Source organism: Musca autumnalis, unplaced genomic scaffold, assembly GCF_047663935.1.
Source record: "Musca autumnalis isolate F117 unplaced genomic scaffold, ASM4766393v1 scaffold_3, whole genome shotgun sequence".
NCBI lineage: Eukaryota > Metazoa > Arthropoda > Insecta > Diptera > Muscidae > Musca > Musca autumnalis.
Genome location: NW_027411866.1, coordinates 254,434,986 through 254,460,118, shown reverse-complemented (window position 1 = coordinate 254,460,118; position 25,133 = coordinate 254,434,986). Strand labels below are relative to the sequence as shown.

The following is a 25,133-nucleotide window of genomic DNA, read 5'->3' as shown; positions in this document are numbered from 1 at the left end:
ACAAATCAAATATTTCAATTTATTTTGTTCATTGTTCATTTTGATTTTTTCGAGTACGGTCTTCATTAGCTGCGACGGTCGGGTTTCTTTGCTTTTTGTTTGTTTAAGTTGTTGTTGGATTCTTCTATTCTTTGAAAAAGGTAAAATACCAATCAGAATGAACAGGGATGCAAACTTTTCGCTGGGAAAAGATGTACTCCAACGTCACATGTACTGTACACATGTATGCAAACTATTTGCTGGGTAGTTAGGGTTTTGTCAATAGAGGGCGGGCTATAATAAAGAACAAAGATGTCAATATTATAAGATAGGAAAAGTCAATTGTGAAAAATTAACTGTAGAGGGAGTTAACCTCTGTTGCTACGACATCATAGCAACATTCTGTTAAACGAAAACTGTTACTCATTGGAATATTGACAAGAAAAACATTAAAACTCAAATTTTACGGCGTTGACTTTTGTTTTTTTATTAAATAAAAAATAAAAAATAGTGAAGAAACAAAATTTAGCCACAAAACACAACGTTAATGTTTTCTGCCGCGAGAAATGGGAATCAAAAACGATTTGCATTGCTGTTATCAATTCCAGTGAGTTTTGTATCCATCTGAAACCAAAATGTGGAACTATTATCATATGTTTTTGGAAAATGCATTTGTTCGGGTCTTTATTTCTCTACGTCTTTGTAAAGAATCATTGAGGGGAACAAAAATCGGCCATGAAAAGTCGACTCTTCGATTATCTCCATTACAAAAAGTCGTATTCGATTCTACTAATCGATTAATCGGAAGTAACTCAGGAATCGGGAGAGGAAAAACCAAAACAAAACTCTCTTCCTCTCTTGTTTACAAATCAAATATTTCAATTTATTTTGTTCATTGTTCATTTTGATTTTTTCGAGTGCGGTCTTCGTTAGCTGTGACGGTCGGGTTTCTTTGCTTTTTGTTTGTTTAAGTTGTTGTATTCTTTTATTCTTTGAAAAAAAGGTAAAATAAAATACCAATCAGAAAGAGCAGGCGAGCGGAAAAAATTTGCATATAATATTTTTGAAAGTGGAAATGTTAACAAAAACATAATAAATTGTGTTGCCAAAAAGAAAAGAAAATTTTTGTTTTTAATATTTTGAGAATATCAATTGAAAAGAAGTGAAGAATAAGAAGCAGAAAAAACACGGTGAAAACCAATAACAAAAGTTACTGCTTTTAGTGGTTCATCAAGGTAAAAAATAAAAATTTAACGACGACGGCAAGGAGGGAGCACAAATAAAACAACGACAACAACAAAACCAATAGTTAGCAGCAAAAATGTGGAGCGCAACACATATAAAAGTGACAAGTAAGTGGAGAACAGTAAGGAATTTTTTATACAAAGTATTTCTCTGAGTGTTAACTCTTTTTTGTTGTTGTTTTTTACTCTGATTGGATTTATTTTTTTATTTTTCTTCGATCACGACCAACGAAATGTGACGACGATGGTGATGATGATGAGTTTTGCTATTCAATTATTAATAGGAATTTTTGAGTATGAGTGTGTGTTGGTGTTATTGTTTATTTTGTTAATTCAACAGCTCTTCTTATGGTAGTTTATTATTGACGAAATTCTTCTGAAATTAGCTGAACTAAGTAAAGTACAAAGTTGTGGCATAACAAATATCCATTAGTTAGCAGCTATTCACTCTTCCGTTCACAAATTTCAGCAAAAACCAAGGCAAGTGGAAGTGCTCGGCGGTGTTGGGTGGGTGGCAGGTATGGTTACATATTATTGTTGTTGGTTTACTCATTTTGTTAAATAATTTTATTATTATTGCTATTGTCATTAATTTTTAGAGCTCTCCAAGCGTAACCGCTCCTTACTCCGCAAACAAACCACCACTTGGAAATATTGCTTTTGAAAAAAACCTAACCACAGACCCCCTCTCCCCTATACGGACCGCTATTAGAAAAATCGCACCGCACCCATTAGTTGTTGGTAATATCATTTGCTATTTTTGCCTGGGTTTTACTTTATTGTTGATGTCTCTGCTTAACGCTAACGATGAGTTAGCCATGTTTACTGAATTTAGCCAAGCGCTGGTTATTGGAGGGTTGGGAGGTTGGTTGAAGGGCGGTAGTTGTTAGTAATAGTTTGTTTTGTTTACTTTTCCTCAGAAAATTATGCACATAATTGGAGAATGTAAAAGCTATCGGTGAGTGACATACAGCCCAGGCAAGCCATGTACAGCACGCCTCCATCCCCCCACATGTCTGTCGACATTTGCCATTTCTTTACAAAACAAATGCTGTCACGTTTGACGTTGAAAAGTTGTAAATATTATTAGGTGGCATGGGCTGTGAGAAAGATGAGGTGAAGGTGTTTACTTAGGGTTTTTATTTAGCTTTGCGTGTTTCTCTTATGTCTTCCATTTTCTTTGCAATAACATTAAGACATAAACAGCAAAAGAAGACGACAAGGCTAGAAAACAAGCAAGAATCTTTGTCATAACCCAAAAACATAAAGAAAAAACACAATTCTTTCAAAGACTCTCTATCTAACCTCGCCATTTGCTATTTTTAACTTCCAAAGACGGCGGACGCGAGGGTATTCAAGTGATTTAACACCGACTAGAGTAGGTATGAGTAATACCTACTACGAGCCAGCCAGCTAAACTTTTACTGCCATCAACAACAGCAACAGTCAACAGTGCTGATGATGATGACGGGTGAAGTCTCGAACGACCATCACCATCACTGCTGCTTCCCCCCCTCTGCTACTTAACAGAAAGCCAGCCAGCCATCCAGTGTGAAGTATTGGATGTCATTATTGCTGTTTTTTGTTTCTGCCTTATGCATATGAATGAATAACGTTTCTTTTGCTCGTAGCTTGGCATTGCTGCCCTCTCCAATAATACCCCAAACAAACAGACAAACACACACATAGACGTATTGCTATGATCCACAATTTATGTAAATTTCGTATTGAAAAAGAAACAGTTTGTTATATTTTGAAAATGTTTTTTAGAAAAAGCGGTGATTGCCGTCTGTTTTGCCATTGATGAAGTCATGAGAACTTTCAATCCATTTTCCAAAAAATTATGTTGTGGCGATAAGGCTAAATTCCAAATGTTCACTTAATTAGGCTGCCAGCTGGTTTATTGAGTAGAAACAGATGATCATCTGATTGAAATACAAATCTTTCGATGTATCAATTAAGATCAATAACTTTAAATGTATCTTTGAAGGATTTGGCAAGAGGGACGTAGCTAACACAAGAAAGGATGTGATGGATACTATGTGCTGCAGTGGGGCACTTAAGGATTTCCTTCTCTTTCATCTTTCGCCCGTCAAAGTGAAAATATTAAATCACATTGAATTGAAGTTACTATGATTCGAAGTTTTAGATGTCCGTCCTTCTGTCTGGCTGGTTGGTGCGCACGTTAACCCTCGGACCTCGGTTAGACCAACCGTAGCACATTGTAATATTTCATTCAGCAGTGCGATTCTCAAACGAAATTTTTGGTTACCACAAAAATCGGTAACATTAAACTACAAAATTAGGTACAAATTGAATACTCTACCAGCTGGCGGAAAAAATCTGATTTTTTTTTGTAAATTGTAACTTTTTTCTAAGTATCCGGCCTTCGGCCGGGGATTTAAGACTTTCTCCTATGGACAGGAGCCAATTTAGGGCACGGAAACAACATTTTGTTTTAATTTATATTTTTTCTTACTTTAACAAGGTAATTTTCGGAACTTCAGAGGCCCATATCTCGGGAAGTATGAACTCCCCCCAACAAACTTTATGTTTTTGTAATCAGGACGTAAAGATCTACCTGTGGTAGACATTTCAGATTTTTCCGCCAGCTGGTAGAGTATTCAATTTATGCCCAAAATTATTAATGAACAGTTCATATAAAAGTTGACCACACTGTTGCTATCGGTAAAACTTTACGACTACATTCTTTTGGTCGCTAACTTACCGAAAATGTCGTTAATTACCGAATTTATAAGTACTTTAATTTTTAAATATAAAATGCATATAATATCGGGTAGTCCATATTTATATTAGGCAATTGGAATGTGGAATATGGGCTATACCGGCCTACTCACTCCTTCCGTGTACAATATTCGCAAAAATGCAGTTCAAGGACATACCTCGGATAATTAAAAAAAAACAGCAGGTTGTCCTTGTGGCCACTATTATAACAGGAGAATTTTTTCTGAGGGCAAATCCATACTTCCTGAGATAATGACCCAAAGCTTTAAACCCCTGATGGCACCAACTGAAACCATTCTCTTAGAGATATCTTCGACCAGTGGTTGTCACCTCAAAATTTTTTCCGAATTCTTTTGGTCCGTTTCGAGATAGAAGTGTCAAAGATCTATTCCGTTTGCCAGATCTGTGTCAATATCAGTGAGATGTAAAGGATGTAGGGAATGGATGCACTTCCGAGGCTGCTCTGACCTTAGCCGTCTCCAGGACTTGCTGTTGAAGTTATGTCGTCGCTTTTGTTACACGACATCTCCCAGCTTGCCTGCAACTTAGTTGTTGGGATACAAGACACTTCCGCAGTCTCACAAAGAACAAAAAACGCCGCGAAATTGTCGACTTTATGAGTCGAAGAGCCATTATGGTTGAAAAGATCCAGGAAACAATGCGCATCTTTACCATGCAACATTGCGATGTTTACAACGTTTTGCGGAAAGATCGTACATGATTATACATTGTACATCCTTATACACCAGTCTGCTCCGTACAGACCTATCTCGCATGCGTTTGACTCTAGTGACCCAAAGTGCGGGATTACCAAGGTAGAGTTTCTTAATGCGTTTATACCGCCGATGTATAGTTGTATTCTGCGATATGCATGCTCGCCAGTTCGTATTTGAAGCACAATAACCCTCCGGTGCTAGGAGACTTCAATGAGCTTTGGCATTCCGGGCTAGACGATGACCCGTGGGATACAGTGCTGGTCGAGCAAATTAATATCATCACATTCTGCTCGGTTAACGAAAGCGTTCCTACGAAAGCGTTCCCACTTACTTACTTAGCTGGCCCATTACAGAACATTTGTTCCATAGGCCGAACTAAGAAAAGATCTCTAATTATCTCTGTTTCGTGCTTCGCTTTTTGGAATACCGCGCCTTGTCTCTCTTCATTCACTTTCTTGCGCCATCTATTCTTTGGCCTGCCAATTCTGCGTGCACCGCCATGTGGCTCGAATTTATACGCCTTTTCATCGCTCATTCTTATTATATGGCCTAGCAAACGCAAATCGCTGCATCTCGATACGTTTATCTATACTGATGTCGTTGTATAGCAGATACAGCTCGTGGTTCATACGACGTCGATATTCACCGTCAACGCAGATCGGTCGGTAGATCTTTCGAAGAATTTTTCTCTCAAACACGCCAAGCACTGCCTTATCTGCCCAGGCTTCGAAACCATACATCAGCACGGGTAGTACCAGTGTTTTGTAAAGCGTTATTTTTGTTTGACGAGTTGTGGCTTTGTTTTTGACGTGTTTACTTAAGCCAAGGTAGCATCTGTTGGCCAATACAATTCTTCTTTTTATTTCACAACTGATGTCGTTTGTTGTGTTTACGGCGGTGCCGAGGTATACGAAGTCCTTTAATACCTCAAAATTATAGGAACCAACTTCAACAGTTGGTCCGATCTCAATGGACGCATTGCGCGTCGATCAGCCTGGTCTTCTCGCCGTTTACCGCCAGACCAACTTTCGCAGATTCTGCTTCGACCTTCCTTAAGGTATCAGTTACTTCCTTTACTGATCATCCCATGATGTCTATGTCATCAGCATAAGCAAGTAACATGTGGCTATTGGTGTAAATTGTGCCATTTCTTTTGACATTTGTATCTCGTATTTTCTTTTCCAGCAAAATGTTGAATAGGTCACACGAAAGGCTGCCTCCTTGTCTGAAACCTCTTTTGGTACTGAACTGTTCAGAGAGGTTCTTTCCAATTTTAACTTACAAAGCCGAATGAGCTTTGCGGGAATACCAAATTCAGACATTGCATGGAATACCTTTTATCGGAGGGGACTGTCGAATGCTGCTTTATAATCGACAAAAAAGTGGTAGGTGTTGATCTGAATATCTTGGGTCTTCTTCAGGATTTGCCGCAGGGTAAATATCTGGTCAATGGTGGACTTGCCAGGTCTAAAGCCGCTTTGGTATGGTCCAATTATTTCGTTGACCATTGGCTTTAGTCGTTCGCACAACATCCCTGACACTATCTTATAGGCAATAGGGAGAAGACTTATGTCCCTATAGTTGGAGCATACAGTCTTGTATCTTTTCTTGTGAACGGGACATAGGATGCTCAGGTTCCAATCGTCGGGTACGCGTTCTTCCTGCCAGATGGTGCTAACTAGCTGATGCATACACCTTATCAGCGCGTCGTCTCCGGTTTTAAACAGCTCGGCTGGTAAGCCGGCTCCTGCTGCTATATTATTCTTCAACCGGTTGATTGTTGTTTTTACCTCATCTTGGCCGGGCGGTATACATTCTATACCATATTCTGCGATTGGATCTGTGGTATCATCGTCTTCGCTACTATTGGATACCAGCAGATTGGAGAAATGTTCCTTCCATATCCTGAGCACGCTATCTGTATCTGTTACCAGATCTCTACTAGAGCTCTGGTCTCTACAGGAGGATGTGCCAGTTCCAAAGCCATCAGTTTGATGTTTCACTCTATGGTAGAATTTTCGGACTTCATTCTGGCTCCTGTACATCTCGATTTTTTCACACTCTCGCTTTTCCATTTCTCCCTTTTTCTTGCGGAAAAGACGTTTCTCTTCTCTCCTTTCTCCCGATATCTCTCTCGTGCGCTACGCATTGCTACTGATTGTAAAGTAGCTCTATATGCCGCATTTTTCTCTTCGGTAGCAGCACGACACTCCTGGTCATACCATGAATTCCTTTGTGGAGGTCTCTGGTATCCAAGGATGGATTTTGCGGCTGCTTGCATGGAGTGGGTAATATTTTGCCATTGTGTTGTTATGTTATCGGGACAAGGAGTGCTCGCGATAAGCAATTGGGTTAGTTGAGTGGAATATGCTGTGGCTATCTGTTGTGTTTGCAGCCTATCGATGTCCAACTTCCGCGTTGTGTCTGTTCGTGCTTTATTTGCAACGTTTAGACGGGTACGTACTAGAGTTGGGTAATCTAGTTCATAGTTCCTTGTACCAGTTCCAAAACGTATGAGTAACATCATGAAATATAACGTGTGATAGTAAGTATACGCAGTTTGTTCAAAGAAAAATGGAACTGCGAAGTGAACTAGATAGTTCCATATAGTTCCTTTGGCACAACTCTAGTACGTACCTTTGCTGCAACAAGGTAGTGGTCCGAATCAATGTTTGCGCCTCGGAACGATCGTACATCCAACACGCTCGATGAATGTCTTCCATCTATCACAACGTGATCAATTTGATTTCATGTTTTCTGATCTGGAGACAGCCAGGTGCCCTTATGGATGTCCAGATGTTTAAATCTGGTGCTGCTAACTATCATATTTTTTGCCGCTGCGAAGTCTATCAGCGTCATGCCATTGTGAGATGTTTCATTGTGGAGACTGCATTTTCCGACTGTTGGGCCAAAGATATTTTCCTTTCCAATTTTGGCATTAAAATCGCCTAGAATAATTTTAATGTCATGGGCAGGACAACGGTCATATGTTTTTCTAAGCGCTCGTAAAATACACCTTTGTCTGTTCGTCCTTGTCTTCAGTGGGAGCATGAGCGCAAATAAAGCTGATGTTGAAGAATTTTGCTTTTATTCGAATTGTAGCAAGTCTTTCTTTCACGGGTGTGAAGCTGGAGACCAGTTGTTTTAATCTCCGACCAACTACAAATCCGTGACCAAACTCATGCTTTATGTCATGGCAGCTATAATACAGTGCGTCACCTTTAGGTGTTGTTGTGACGCCTTTCCCGTTCCATCGTATTTCCTGTATGACAGTAATGTCGGCCTTGTACTTTTCAAGTACATCTGCCACAGCGTAAACTGCACCTTCTCTATAAAGTGTGCGAACATTCCAGGTGCAGATTCGCAGATCATGGTCCTTAAAACGTTTGCGGGCGTCGTCAATTTTAGAGGGATTTGTTTTTCTTTTCGTTTGGGGAGGGTTACTAACCAGGCGCCCAAACCCAAGTTTTTAACGTTCTTATGTGTGAACGCGCGGCACATGTTAGCTCACTACCTTTAACGTGTGTTAAAGGCAGCTCCCCAGGTGGCACCACGGGGAGGTCAGTGTCCACTTGAGATGAAAGAGGGACCAAGGTAAATCCTGGACTTTGCCATGTTAAAACCGGTCAGGATCGTTCCTTGGTATCTTCCATCCCCTACGTCACCCATTTATTTGCATCTACTAGACCGAATTTGACCATTTTTCATGTATCAGAAAGCTGATTGTGGGCTGATTGTGTTCTCTGTCGAACAAAAAAAAAATATCCGTTCAAAAGATACAAAGTTTTGACCAGAAAAAAAACGATTCTTAATAACTGTGCTCCGTGAGCATCCCAGGCTTGATCTAGTGGACAGGCTTCCCTCACCTAGGCACGTCAGGTGAGAAAAATTTCCAAAAATACAAACGAGAACCTCTAGATCAACGAGGCTATTAGGTAGGCAAACTGATGCAGTTGCGTAGGCAGTATAAAGGTACAGAGTGAAGCACGTGTGGTTTGAGCCAAATTAAAATCAGGACGATACAGCCGCTTCATTTGTATTGGGCCCCAATTGATGGGACCGCACGACTCGCTGTATTTGTTTAGCTGCTTAGCGAAACATATCCACATCTCTCCTTTTTCTTTAAGGACACAGCCAGTCCTGGTTGCAAAATTTTTGAATCTGGACACAGAGGAACCAGAATCTGATAACTTAAATATATACGATCGAATAAATTTGCTTTGCTGCAATAACAACAACAAAAACCGGCAAATGTTCACTGTTTTCTTAACATATCGTCGGCTGTGTCTTTCTGTGGATGATATTGAACAAATGTTTTTGTTTATCGAAATTTATACACACACAATCCGATGATGAACTGAAAGCAAAAAATGAGCATATTGAACATTTCAAAAGTGTTGAAAAAACGGTATCAGTCATTAAAATGTGGAAGCAACAAACATAATTTCACATTACTATGAACTTCTGGGTGGTACTAGTTGGTATTCCATAAAATAGAAATTAAGAAATATGGGAAAGTAAAGTAGAGCACATTAAGATCAATGACAACAACTTGAGATAAACTTTAGAAACTTTAAAGCGAAATGAACATTTAGACAAATATAAAGCGGACGTCAATTGTTTTTCAATTTGGCACCCAACTCAGGAAAGAAGGATTTTTCTTTATATAGAGTTAGGATAAATGAGGGAGGGAATGCTTGTTAAAAAAAATGCAATTTCATTTGTAGTCTATGAATTTCCTCCTGAAAAACGTATAATAAGTTTCTACACATTCCTTTCCAGACCAGCTTAAGCAATTGACTTAAGAGGTTTTTAATAGCAGCAATTCGATTACCAGCTTATCAAAAGACAATAAACCTTACACAAAATGTCAATGTACGAATGATGATGAGAGACAGATATAGGAAAAAAAAAAGAAATAAGTAAAATCGACTTTTCGCTTCGAGAAATGTCTTGTGGACATCACAATTATTGCATTTGCAAAAAACGCAAAAAAAAAGAAAGAAGCAAACTATTGAATAATCCTATATTGTCAAGAGGAGTGCAGCACAAATACCTGTAGTATCAGTTATAGTAGCCAGCTACAGGTTGTTTGAATCGATGGCGATGATGATGGTGACAGCGGGGGTAGACAATACAAATCCATCTATTAAGCCATCCCCACCATATACGGAAGCAGAAACCTGTGATTTAATATTTTTCAGCATTTCTCAAAGATGTTGAAGAAACACAACAAAAAAGGTGGCCTGCTTTAAAAGGAAAATCAATAGCAAGAAGCAAAACAAAAACACAAAACAAAATTTGTAGCAACTAAGAAAACAGACAGACAGACAGAATGGAAAAAATTATCGTAAGGCAATTGACAATAGTCTTCTCTAAGAACAAAATCTAATGGATGAAATCAAGAATAATAGTGATGATGATGTTGGTTGATGACGGTGGTGGTGGTGGCGGTAGTGTGAGACAAGTATGTGATCGACCGAGCGTCCATCTTAATGCGTACTCATGGCAGGTGTTGTCTTACTGGTTTGATAGGTTACTCAAATGCCGCTGCTGTGCCTCAACTTGCGTTCAATACGTGCAACGTATTTTTTATTTGATTTTTCTTTAGTTTTGTAACAGGTTTTGTTTTCTTCTGAGGTTTTTTTTTCATTACTACTGAAAACTGGTGACAATCACCAAGGAATGAGTATACATTTATTTTCTTTGTAAAATAACAAACAGCTCAGAACTTTATATGAAAAACGTGAAAATATTTAAAATCAATGCAATCAAATGATTGTTAATTCAACTGTCCAATAAAGTTTGAATATTGAATATCAATGAATTGAAGTTGGTTTACACGATTTTGACACCAAAGAATCGCCCATAAAATGAGTCATGGGTATTCAATGAGGGCTAAACGAATTGTGTGCGTTATATATTATTGTATGTTATATATGTATTTATATGTAGCAATGCGACACTCCTGGCGGTAAGAAATTACGGAATGCATGAATTGGGCTAAACATTGGCCTTGTGCTGGAATGTTTTCGTCAAGTATGTAATTGTATAGGTTTGGAGGAACATGCTGTAACTGTTGTCTATTGTCATTGCAGTTTTCCCATCAGACAGATTTCGTAATTTATGCAAATATTCTATAAAGTTTGGTAAAAATAGAAGTTATTAAACTTGATCTTGGTCACTCGCATCTCATGCCTGATGAGCTGTATAACATTTACTGAAACGATCGTAGCAAAATGGTTGGGTGTGTGGGAATTTGCTGGACATAAGGAGTTGTTATAGCAGCACTTGCTTGATGAGTTGGCAGCCGCAGACCGAAACATGCGGAGGTCAACGGCTCAATCGCCGGTAAATAAAAACTGCTGTCGCGCGGGATTGAATACAACTGCTTAGGTTACTGTAGCGTAATTGAATTAATTAAAAATATCACAAATAATGACCTCCACCTTAATTAGGCAAGACTAATTTAGTTCCTAGATTAAGGTGTTATGATGTTATGTTAGATTAAGGACGTATATACACTTTGATACGATAAAAAATGTTCCCCAAAAAATATTTTAGACCCCAGATAAGCCAAAACCAAATCTTTTTCGACAATTTAGACCCAACACAGTATGTTCCGCCTGTCTCGCGAAGGAAGTTCGTTTTGTTTCAAACTCTGTACATCGTAATATTTTTATTTCCAAATTTAGATCAAGTTCCAAATTGAAGGTATTTCCCCTGCTGCTACCAAATAAGATAAGTGCTGAGCATTCTTCTTCTTTTCTGTTTAACTCATTGAGGAGCATAGAGCCTCTACGAAAAAAATCGGTAAAATTAAAACGCAAAATTATGAATGAAAAACTTAAATAAAAGTTGACACCACTCTTGCTATCGGTAGAACTTTGCGACGACTTTTTATTCGTCGTTAACTCACCGACAAACATCGTTAATTACCGAAATTATAAGCATTTCAATTTTACCGATTTTTGTCGGTCCAAAGATAGTCTATATCCGCCCACTCCTTCGGGAATCACCACGACAAAAGTTTTAAAAATTTTCGCTTAACTGCATTTTAAGGGAAGCCCATAAGAGATATGGCCCCAAAATTTCCCAAACATTATTTTATTCGGGATTTACACAATTTTGAGTCCGTCCGTCTGGCTGGTGCGCACAATAACTCTCGAACGGATCAACTGAGTAGTTTCAAAAGTTGTAACTCGTAATATTTTGTAATCGACGAGATGGACCGATATTTATTCATATCGGTCCATACCGTCGGTTACCTTCCCCACAAATAACAAATCTAATTTTTGCACTAAAATAGTACGCACGACAACTTGCAATTGGAGTAACCGTATTAATCCAAATTTTACATATCGGAATATTTCTTCCAAGTCTAGGTCAGTTTCAAATATGTACTATATATGTATTCCCATTTCTTCGGGTACTTCAACAAAAATTTTTTTCGAAAAATTACAGTTTCAGACCAGCTTTCAAGCTTCGTAGTGGAGTAACGGGAACTTGTTTACCAACATTTCTTATCAATATTACCTGCGATCGTGATGAGTTGATGCTATCATGTGGTTGTGATAACGGTTCCAATGCACCACAGAAAAGTGCGCCCACCAAAGAAAAGTGCAAACTATAAGGAGAGTATGCAGATTTCTTCATTAATTTTAAGGTACAGGTATTTAAATTAGTGGAATTACTTCCTTCGTGAGGTGTGGTCCTTTAATCTCGTGGAATGACCACCAAATGGTACAATCGTCCGTCAACTGTCTTGCTGGAATTAGGTTGGTCGTTCTTGAGGTTCCTTGCCGGATATTTTCAGTGATGGTACATGTCGCTGCCCGAACTGCCGACAATGGTGCTGCTAGGGGAAGCCAAGGAGATATTCCTTCCCGGGGTAGCTGGGAGCCCATTCGATTTGATATAGACCGGGCTGGAAGTCAACCAGTACCAGTTGTTGTTGTTGTAGCAGCATACAAACCTACGTAAAAGCATAGTTTGATGCTGGCTATCAGTCGCCGTGAGTAGTTAACACTGACCACTCGTTTGTATTGTTCTCCGGCTCGATGTATCGCTAATGTCGATTTAAGGTGTGGCTGCAGTTCCCTTTCAACGCCCGCCGGTAGTTCAACATCGCAAACATATTTAAAATCTGTCTCTACCCTCTATGGTATAACTATCGCGTTCCTTCCTTGGACTCTTCGACCTCTATCTTGGAAACTGGCTTGGTCGTTCTAAGAGTCCCTTCCAGTATACTTTCAATGTAACACATGTCGCTGCCCGGACTGCCGATGATGGTACTGATGGGACTTCGGCTTAATATAGACCGGATTGGAAGTTAACCAGCCCCAGCAACAGGTAGGTGTTGATTCGGACCCCAATCCTTAACCTGGCATGTCCAACACGACGGGCGTAAGAGTTTCGGGTCCAGCACAGGCTCGTTTCATGGATCTCGGTGGCGTTTGGGATTCATAGTTCTATGAAATGACAATGTCCGAACGGGTTCTGCGATTAGTCACCGGCGTCAGAGAGTATGTAATGCTTCCTTCATTTCCTCTGGCCTCCTCCTGCATAAACTGGATGATTCCACGGGGATTAGCTTGAAGGGTCGAAGCTGACAAGGCTTCGTAATCGGCCAGCGAATAACCTGTTTGAGAGTCGCCTTAGTTTTTGTTTTTTGTCATGTTGGTATGTTTGAATCTGTGAAAGATATGAAAGGAACAAAAATAGTTCGCAAGGTGAGATTTTAGCTCGCTGAGATGAGCTATTCTGGTCGAGTGTTTGTCCTGTCCTTACATCATAACTGTTATAAAGGAATTATAAAATCAATAACATATAACGGCCCATCATATTTTGTTGCGATATTGGCTGCAATTTCTTCGATGGTCTTAGCTTGTGGGTGTTTCTTCACCGTGAGATTGCCTCCCCAGTGCCAAGGTCCATTTCAATAATTGCAATATGTCTTACACTGCAACCATTCCAGGTCCGCCCACCTTCTTTAGGTACATCCACTTTGTTAGTGACCCCAACCGCTGGCCAAAACACTATTGTTTGGGGGTCAATCCGGTACGAAAGAACCCCCTGCCGTGAGATTGTTGCCTCCCCAGTGCCAAGGTCCGTTTCAATAATTGCAATATGTCTTGCACTGCAACCATTCCAGGTCCGTCCATTTTTTTAGGTCCACCCACTTTGCCAACGGCCGCAACTGGGGGTGAGAACGGTGCCGAAATGTTCCAAACGCCTGACCAACCTCGAGCATAGCCCTCAGAGAAGTTCCTAGAGGCAAAAATTAAGAAAATGATTAGAGATGAAATGAGTGTTATGAAAAAGACATTGGATATGATGAATGGTAATAACACTGCTTCAACACCAAGTAGTTCCAATGGTAGTTCCAATAGCAATAGGGATGTCCCCCAACAGCAACCAATAGAAACGTCAACTGGGGCAGCGTATACAGATCGTGTGCCGCCGGGAACCACAGGCAATAATGGTAATTACTATCCACCACCGTTCTTCAGCGAGATGATTAGAATCCGTGTAGACAAATTCGACATTAATTTTGATAATTCGCAGAAACTCACAGTGGAAGAGTTTATTTTTAGATTAGAGAGTCTTCAAGCCCAGTACGGAATCCCATGGGACGAAATCCTCAGGGATTTCCGGGTCTTAGTCTCTGGGCCTGTGCTGGAGTGGTTCTGGCAAACCTAAAAAATGCGAACCTTCACGTCTTGGATCCAATTAAAGGTCGCTTTGTTATGTCAGTACCGTAATAACAAATCCTCATATGCGAGATTTGGTTGAACGCAAGCAGTTGGCGAACGAGTCTATCGATACGTTTTTCACACAATGAACCAACTCAGGTCCAGATTGGTACACCCTATAACGGATCAAGATATGGTACACATAATAAAAGTCAATCTGAGGGAAAATATAAAAATTGTGATATACCTAATGTCCGTCGCCACGGTCGAAATGTTGCGCATTGAGTGCAAGGATGCAGAAAAGAACTTCCCTAGGCGTGATGCCAGACCCATCCAGCCTCCGCAGCGCTCCGGAAGACAGGAGAATGAAGTAATGCTTGAAGGGTACGAACCACAAGAGCCGAATTCACCAGAGAACATTGTGGATAACTTATCAGCTGTCCACATAAATCACCAGCAGAGTCGTGTTGTGTGCTGGAATTGTCGCAATGTAGGCCACGTGTTCATGGAATGTCCCTCCACAGAACGCAAGTTGTTTTGTTACAGGTGCGGGAAACCAAATACTACCACTCCCCATTGTTCGAATTGCCAGGCGGGAAACACGAAGAGGGGCGTGGAGAAGCAATCACGTCCATCAGACCCCATCGAGATCTAGACAAAATCACAGTAATTACGCGGCTGAATTCTGGAAATAAAGATCGTGTTAATGAAAAAACTGTTCCCAATGTTAAACATAACTATGCGAGATTACGTCATACAATACCACTGGAAGAAAGAGAGAAAAATTATGCCGAAGTTAGATCCAGAATAGTGGCTTCTGGGGATGAGTATACTGTACCGAAAGAGAAAAACAAAACGGGTTTTAGCTGATTCTATTGTTAGAGCTGATACAAATAGTAAAGATCCCCGAGTGTATGCCCTAATCCATCTGAATGGGAAATGCCTGAAGGGATTATTAGACAGTGGGGCCTCCGTAAGCGTGTTAGGTAAAGGATGTAGGGATGTTAGGTAAAGGATTGATGTTAAGCCAGTATTACATAATATAACGACGTGGGTTCGATTCCCCGGCCAGGCAACATCAAACATTTTCAATACCCCTCAGTAATGTTGGCGACATTTCCTGAGAATTTCAGCAAGGTAAAACTTCTCTACTTTTAGTGCCGTAAGATACCCCCTTTGAACTCGGCAATAAACAGTAGGTCCCAAATCATTAAGCTAACATGGATCGGGGTGCACACATTGATATGAGAGAAGTCTTTATAGTCCCTTCTGGGATGTTTGTGGAACAATCGTTATTATATTATAACCATTAATCAATGTCAAATTTACGCCACCATTGGCGGGTTAAAATTGCCAGCGCAATGTTGCATTTCATGAGTTCGACACTTCACATATTCCGGAGGCATTTCTTACATTTCAATCTTTTAAAAGTACTCTACAGTACTTTATAGTTTTTTTCGGATTTCACCACAAATACTCCCCACTCTATCCAAACAAAGAATACGTCAAACTAAAGCTCAAAACACCCGGCGATATCAACAAAATTTTATATTGAATTAACATTATTTTTTTCAATTTGTCACGTTTCACATGGTTATGAATGGCATAGTCATTACCTGTGATGTATTTCAGAAAATGTTCATTAAGTTTTGTATACATTGAGTAGGTGGTCACGTAATTAAATATGCAACATCTTGAAGTACGGTACGGTACATGCTGTTTTTGAAACATGTGGCAGTGTTGAAAGCTGATATGTATCGATTGCAGGATATTAGGATCAGCCTTTTCCATAGGAGGAATTCATTCCCCTGTTGTCTGTCATTGTTCCAGTTTTAAATTTGTTAAATTCCGTACAGCCACATTAAGGTACGTAAGTGTGTTTCCATCGATTCAAATATTTTGCCCTAAATTGAAGTAACACTAATTATATATCCAAAATCTTTTTCGTAACCCTGACAACAAAACAAAATTCTTATAGAAAAACGTTGTCTAGTTTGGCAATGTAAAGAAACCTGCTGTTGTTGTTTTTGTTGTAGAGTAGACTGTGTGTATCTGAAGCTTATTATTTTGCCATTGACACAGCCAGCCAGCCAGTTATTCGGTTTAAATTGAGCTTTGAAATGTGAATACAAAAGAGTTACTCTCATTTAGTACAAACAAGTACAAACATGTCTACATATGTATTCACGTACATCGGGACCGACCAAGCGACCTTGTCAAATGCCAGTGCTGTTATTGTCAATATAGTATGGATGCAATCATGATGATGATGACAATACAATGACAGTTCAGTGGCTGCATTTGATGGGGCAATAATATGCAAACAAACAAAAAACCAACAACAACAAATGTTCAATTTATTTCAAAACGAAAAACAATTCTTTGATGCAATGACATCAATTTTGCCAAGCCTAGCTGATGCTCTGAATATTTGCATTTTTGCATGATTTTGAGTTTAGTTGGTTAATTGGAAAATTCCTGTTTTCCATTCAGTTGGAATAACTGAACATCCATCCATGGCATGGCGCAGCAGAGCAACACAGCTGTGTATTTTCATTGCCCCAATGGAGTCACTTCGTTCGACATTGTTTATAGATTGCATAGCAAAACTTGTTGTTGCTGTCGTACAACATGTAAATGAAAAATTATTTAAAGCATTTACCTCATCCATCCATAAATACTCTTCAGCTTTTTTACCTCATATTCTTAAAGTTACCACATCTTGTTGGCCAATATAGTAGCTACAACTACACATACGATATATAAGGCATTTCAACAGAAGTACCCATTTCTAGAGTACATATTTATAATTGCGTTTATGTGGTTTTCTTGTTTCTTTTTTACTCCTCCTATATATAGACATCTGTCAGATATATACCAACAGCAAACATTGTGTTCTCTTCTTATTTTAGCATCCACCTTTTTTCACCGAGTTTTCTTTCTTTTCTATCAGCAATTACAATAATACTCAACAGTCAGTCTGGGGAGTACCACTGAGAACAAGTGTTTACACAAAATAATATGTATTTTTGCATGTCTTCTTGTCTATAAGCAGAAAACATTCATATGCCGCAATGGCAAGTGAATTTACTTGAATGTGTGTGAAAATAAAAACAACAGCGAATAGGATCATTAAACAGAATTATTTTACAGACACTGGTCATGGTATAACGGATGATTTGATGTGGTTTCAAAATTAGCGACACATTCAGGCGTATCGACCTGTAGTACTTCTCGTTTTTTGTCGGAAATTTACATGAACTTCTTCGAATGAATTTCTTTGTACGTACACACAGAAAAAAGGCCTCTCTAACATATTTCCCAAACATATTTTGCAGCAAACATATATTTGGGTCCTGCAAACAAATATATGTTTGGGCGCAAACAAATTATATGTTTGGATGTAAACAAATACGAACCCAAAAGCCACAAAAAAAAAAAACAAAAAAAAACAATGACATGCACCAGTGGGCGCTTTCTGAGAACAAGGGAGCGTAAATGTCAATGTACAAGACTCAAATGTATGTTCACTTCCTCTCAACAAGCACTAACAGGCGATTTCTAACATATATACACATTTATAAATGGTGGTGTTTTTTATTGAAGGGCATAGGAAAAAGAAGGCTACCTTGGTTAACAGCAACAATGCACGCAACACACGTGTTTTAGGCATACACATCACAAAACGTCTGCGTCTCCTATTACACCATGCACACAGCTCTTTATTATAAACCAACATTCCGCAGCCGCGAGAGCTCTGTTGTTACTCTCTTTGACAAAAATACTCTCTCCACCCATAAAAAATATGTTCTAACATAAACAAGTAAGAAAAGCGTTAAGTTCGGTCGGGCCGAACTTTTTATACCCTCCACCACAAATTTCAGCCATTTCGGTGGATTAATGTGGCCACAACCTTCAAAATACCGAAATTCGGAAGGTACCGTTCTATGGGGGCTATATGATGGCGTGGACCTATACCTACAAATTTCTGGGGGAAAGTTGTATACGCCTAATGAAGACTAAATACCAAATTTCAGCCATATCGGTGTGATAATGAGGCTAAAACGTTCAAAATATCGAAAATCGGGAGATATTGTATTATGGGGGCTATATCAACACGTGGACCTATATAAACATGTTATGGTAGAAATGTTTCTTAGCCTCTGGAAACACAAAATACAAAGTTACAACCGATTCTTTGGTCAAATGGGTCTAATACATTCAAAATATATTAAAATGACGCGTACTTTATATGGGGTCTTATGTGGGGACTATACCAAAACTTGGACCTATATAACCCAACTTTGGTAGGAATGTTTTCTGGCCTCTGAAGACACAAAATGCCAAATTACAACCAATTCTGTGGTCAAATGGGTCTAATACATTCAAAATATATTAAAATGACGCGTACTTTATATGGGGCCTTATATGGGGGCTATAGCAAAACGTGGACCTATATAACCCAACATTGGTAGGAATATTTTTTGGCCTCTGGAGACACAAAGTACCAAATTACAACCAATTCGGTGGTAAAATGGGCCGAATATCTTAAAAATTCCTTAAAACGACGACGCGTCACGCGTCATTTTGTATGGGGGCTATACGAAAGCGTGGACCTACATAGCCCGCTTTCAATACCAAAAGTCCTACGTAAATATAACATATTTTCCCAAAATTTCATCAACCTACGTCAATCCGTTCGGACGCTAGAGTGATTTCCACAGACGGACAGACGGACAGACAGACAGACGGACAGACGGACAGACGGACGGACATGGCTATATCGATGTAGAATTGCAGGCTGATCAAGAATATATATACTTTGTGGGGTCTACAATGATTATTTCGAGTAGTTACAAACGTAGTGACAAACTTAATATACCCCCATCCTATGGTGGAGGGTATAAAAATATGTTGGCACCCAAACATATAAAATTGAGATATGTTACAAAATGTTGCAAACATATATTTGTTTGGACTCTAACAGATAATGTTTGCATCCAAACATATATTTGTTTGCAATCAGTCCCAAACAAATATTTGTTTGGATCCAAACATATTTCTAACATATATTTTTCTGCGTGTTGGTTTTTGTTGTTGTAATAGGTCCCGCGAGGACATTTCAACCTTGTAAGCGTGTGAACTGAAGTCTTTATGCATAATGTTCATCAGTGACGAGCGTGAGAGGTGCCACAACCAAATCAAAAATGTCACTAACAATTCGCCTGTATCTGAGAATCGATACATTTCGAAGATGTTACCTCCCCCACTAAAGTTCAAAAACATTCCCATAAAATGATACGCGCCATATATCTTAAACGGAGCAGGCGATTTGGTCCAAACGCTGGATCTCGTAATTTTTTGTTCAAACTCGGATATGGCCGATAAGGCCGGTCTACTTCATAGGGTACATTATTCACAAAAATTTATTTAAGTGCAGTTTAAGGTCTGCTTGAAGATCCTTTGTAATTTTTACCGATGGTACTCCTTGTGTTGTTTAAAGCGCTATTATGTTTTTCATGGGCAAATCCATGTTTCCTGGTCCAAAAGCTCTAATATACGGTGACAATTTAAAATGACTAGTGGGCGCGATTAATATCGAAAGGAATGACAATATGAGATAAGACCCACTAGCCTGACTTTGCATAGGCACTGCCCTAATAAATAATTTTTAGGAATCTAGTAAAAAAGAATCTAGTAAGCTGTGCTGACAGAGACAAACCCTTAAGCTGAAAACAGATACAACGTTTGATTAAAGTTTTGTGTCGTTTTGGCCGTTTTTACACTGTTGGGCATGATGCCGAAAAAATTCAAATTCATTTGAAATATATGCCGACAAACAGATAAACGCTGGACTTTGGTATCGTCGTCGCCCTGTTGTTGTTGTTTTTTCTCGACGCCCAACGCAAAACTTTAATCAAACGTTGTATCTGTTTTCAGCTTTAGCCTCTTACAAAAAAAAAAAAAAAAAAAAAAAAATATGCCATATATAAAATATCCCGTATGATTTTGTATTACGACTTTGATTCAAAATACGTGGAATCAGCAATCTGCAGTTAACGTAATGTGATTCATATAGAAGACGAAATATTAAATTTCGTCAAACTAAATTTGGAAGAAAATTTTGAAAAAGTTTTAAGAGTTATCTTGCGGATAATGAAACTTTCATCTACCGACAGATCGAATGTATTTAGAGTCTTTTCAGAATTTTGTGACCTTTTTGAACATTTGAACTTTCAGACAAAAATGTGGATTAGGATTAAAGTTCAAAAGTGTTGCGGAGGAGGTACTTGAAGGAATAGACCGACATAGTCCATTATGAAAGGGGATCTTATTTTGGGAGTCTTATCTTTTCGATAGATATGGCACCCACTAGTCATTTCAGTGGGTCATCTTATAACATTTGGACCAGTAGGCCAAGAAGCATGAAAAACATAACATCGCTGTAAACAGGACCACAACGAATAGCATCGGTATACATTTCCAAAGGATTTTCGAACAGACCCTAAACTGCACTTAAATAACAATTTTGAACTTTTGCAGGGAAGGTACCTTAAGGAGAGGACCAGTATGGGTCTTTTTGGAAGTTCAACTAAATTTGGACAAAATATTAGAAGATCCAAAGTTTGGATCAAATTCGTTACCCCGTTCAAGAAAGTGTATCGAGCATACCATTTTAGTGACATTTTTTTAAATTTTGGGGGGAAGTATTGGAGGTGGTGGACCGGTATTTCCCATCTTCGAACTGAAACTAATAGTACGTTTATATATAACCGGATTTAACAAACCCACTGGGTTTCAAATGTCAATTCCATTGCTCATATTTCAAATAAATCCTATATTCGCTGAAATAAGGATTTTTTTACAGCTTTTGGGCTATTTTCTCAGGAAGTATTTACTTGCCACTGTAAAAAAAATTGTACCATCGTAAAGGGGGTCAGTGAATGCAATTTGCTTCAACAAAAATCAAAGTGATCCGAGAGCAGGTTTAAAGTAAAGAAGTGAACAAAACAAATATAGTCCATATTCGAACCTGATCTATATCTGGTAATTATATTAGGATGTGTAAAGTATGAACTAATTCGGTCACTCCCATCCAGAGTTATCGTGCGCACAATTTTCCGAACATTTTTGAACTTTTTTGGGGGAGTTACCTGAAGGGATGGACCGATATGGCATATCTTCGAACTTAAACTAAGTTTGCACAAGGTATTACGAATGCCACATTTTGGACCGAATCGGTAGATCCTTTCGAGAGTTATTTTGCGCTCCAACCACTACACACGGTGTCATAGGGGCTTTTTTGCACCTTTAAGGCTATTTTCTCACGAAGTACGGATTTGCCCCTGATGAAACTTGTACCGTCGTATGGGGGGCAGTGAATACAAGTTGCTACAACAAAAATCAAAGCGATTCGAGAGCTGGTCCTAAACTGAACTTTCCCAAAATTTTGTGTGGGAGCTACCCGAAGGAGTGGACAGATTGAGTGCATACTAGAACCTCATCTAAGTCTGGTAGAAATTTCAGGATGTGCAAAGCATGGACTAAATCGGTTACTCCCTTCAAGAGTTATCATGCGCTAAAATTTCCGAACATTTTCGAACTTTTGTGGGGGAGGTACCCGAAGGAGTGGACCGATATGGCCCATCTTCGAACTTAAACTAATTTTAGTCAAAATATTACGATACCCAATATTTGGTTCGAATCGGTTAATCCATTCGAGAGTTATCGTGCGCAATAGCCAGGCAGACAGACGGACGGACATTGCTAAATTGACTCCAAATTGTCTGAAACGGATTTCGTCCAAACATACTTGTGGTCTAAAACCATTATTTGGATGAGGCACATTTTGCCAGTATGAAAGTGTATATACCCTCGGTCAAAATTTGGCTTTCGTAATATTTGGTCCAAACTTAGTTTAAGTTTGAAGATGGGTTATATCGGTCCACTCCTTCCGGTACCTCCCCAACAAAAGTTCAAAAATGTTCGGAAAAGTGCGCACGATAATTCTTGAAGGGAGTGACCGATTTGGTCAATACATTACACACCCCAATATATCTACCAGATATAGATCAGGACTATATTTGTGCACTCCTCCCACACAAAATTTTCGATAAATTCACTTTAAGACCAGCTCCCGAATAACTTTGATTTTTGTTGAAGCAACTTGCATTCGTTGCCTCAATTACGGCAGTAAAATGTTTTTCAGGGGAAAGTCCATATTTCATGAGAAAACAGTCCGAAAGTTGTAAAAAACCCCTATGGTACCATATATAGTGGCTGGAGAGCTCGAACCGAATACTGCGTTCTTCCACTTTTTGGATATTGTAATATTTCTTGGAATATTAGATGAAATTCAAATGTGGTGCTTACAGGTCCACTCCTTCCAGTACCTCCCCCAAAAAGGTCGAAAATTTTGATTTGGTCCAAACTTTGGATCTCTAAATATTGTCTAAACTTAGTTATGTTAAAATTTGGGCTCTATCTGTCCAATCCTTGTGGTACCACCCACACAAATGTTCAACAGTTTTGTGTAGTTGGAGGATCCTTTGGACATTTTTACCGAAGGTTTTCCTAGTGGCCCTGTTTACAGCGATATTATGTTTTTCGTAGGCTAGTGTGATAAAAAACCCTATCTATCGATATTCACTCAAATTTTTGAGCTTTAATCCTATCCATACTTTTGTCCACTATTGCTTAAATTACATTGTGAACACAAATGTTGGGGCAGAGATAACGGAGATGAAAGCCCTTGGTGTGTGTATATTAAAAACCCCGTAGGACAGGTGCGCCGTGAGTCGAACTTCCGTGTTATGGCGTGATGAAGTTTTTGCAAGAGACCCTGTAAGCCATCATGAATTAGCAATATATCTCTCACGGCGGATCTGTCCTTCGGGGTTAATAATATACTCACCAAGGCCTTTCTTCCCCAGGAGGAATTTTCCGTGCCCCAGACTTTCACCTCCATTTTGTTGCACAGTGTTATCTAATCTAAAAAATGTGTTCAGCTAGGTGAAAGGGGGCTACATCAAAGAGTCAACCTATCTTTAAATTTTTTGGCGGAAAAGTTTTATAGCTGCAGGGAACTTCAAGAGTCAAATTAAGGGTAGTTTCATCAAAACAATGTAGACCCTCAAAAATGGACCCGTGTTGACGAATTTTAATAAAGAAATTTCGTGACCACTGAAAATTCCACGAAAATCGGGAGGTACAGTTATATGGGGGGATTTACCAAAACATGGACCTATATTGACGATTATTTTTGAATAGACAAAATTGTAGCTAAAATTCTCAAAATAAAGATCATTACAGCTAGTTCGGTTCAAAATTGCAGCTAAAATTCTCAAAATACCGAAAATCGGGAGATACCGTTATATGAGGGCTATACCAAAACATGGACCTATGTTGACGATGTTTGGTGGAGATGTTTCATTACCACTGAGAACCTCAAATGGCAAATTACAGCTAGTTCGGTTAAAAATTGTAACTAAAATGTTCAAAATACCGAAAATCGGGAGGTACGGTTATAAGGGGGCCATACCAAAACATGGACCTATGTTGACGATGTTTGGTGGAGATGTTTCATGAACAATGAGAACCTCAAATGTCAAATTGCAGATAGTTCGATTACAAATTGTGGCTAAAATTCTCAAAATACCGATAATCCGGAGGTACCGTTATATGGGGGCTATACCAAAACATGGACCTATGTTGACGATGTTTAGTGGAGATATTTCATGACCACTGAGAACCTCAAATGGCAAATTACAGCTAGTTCGGTTAAAAATTGTGGCTAAAATTCTTAAAATACCGAAAATCGGGAGGTACCGTTATATGGGGACTGTACCAACACATGGACCTATGCCCATATCCTTTGGGATATAAGTTTGTTGATCACTAGGAACCCTAAGTGCCAAATTATAGCTAATTCGGTCTGCAAATGTGGCGAAGAACGTCAAAATACCTCAAATCCGGAGGTACCGTTATATGGGGGCTATACCAAAGAGTGGACCGATATAGCCCATCTTCGAACTTGACCTGCCTATGGAAAAAAGACCCTCGGGTGCAAAATTTCAGCACTCTATCTCAATTATTGCGGACGCTAGAGTGATTACAACAGACGGACATGGCTAGATCGTCTTAGAATTTTATCCTGATCAAGAATATATACACTTTATAGGGTCGCAAATGATTAGTTCGATGTGTTACAAACGGAATGACAAACTTAATATACCCTCCATACTATGGTGGAGGGTATAAAAAGTTAAGTGTTTTGGAAACTTCCGTCTCTGTTATGAACGCATGTTAAATTTTGTTTCGATCTGGCAACACCTTCATATAGAAACAGGTATTCAAAAAAGACGCATCCGCAATTTTTTTACAATGGAAAAATTAGAAATGCGTACTGGCATTAAATATTTACATAAAAAAGGTTTATCGGGACAAGAAATTCATAATGATATGGTGAATGTGTTAGGTGAAAGTGCTCCTTCATATGCAACAATAAAAAATTGGGTTGCTGAATTCAAACGTGGTCGTACAAGCATTGAAGATGAACCACGTAGTGGACGTCCAAAAACAGCAACAACAACAGAAATTGTAGCCAAAGTGCCCGATATGGTATTAAATGATCGACGAATAAAAGTGCGTGAAATTGCTAATATCATGGGCATCTCAAGTGATCGAGTCCATTTAATTTTGCATGAAGAACTACAGATGAAAAAGCTTTCTGCAAGATGGGTGCCGCATTCGTT

General features: G+C 39.0%; 1 protein-coding gene across 6 annotated transcripts in view; it reads left to right on the top strand.

Moving 5' to 3' along the window:
• Positions 1-682: 682 nt before the first annotated feature.
• Positions 683-25,133, top strand: part of Rip11 (Rab11 interacting protein) — a 61,404-nt gene continuing 36,953 nt past the window's right edge. For 4 of the 6 annotated variants that reach the window (XR_012411829.1, XR_012411828.1, XM_073977961.1 and 1 more), the window contains exon 1: positions 683-1,331. Coding sequence is in view for 3 of the 6 variants with exons in the window: in XM_073977961.1 (XP_073834062.1) it covers positions 1,301-1,331 (31 nt within the window). In the remaining 3 variants the exon portion in view is untranslated. The remainder of the gene's footprint in view (positions 1,332-25,133) is intronic. The other 2 variants (XM_073977963.1, XR_012411830.1) reach the window with 2 other exon arrangements.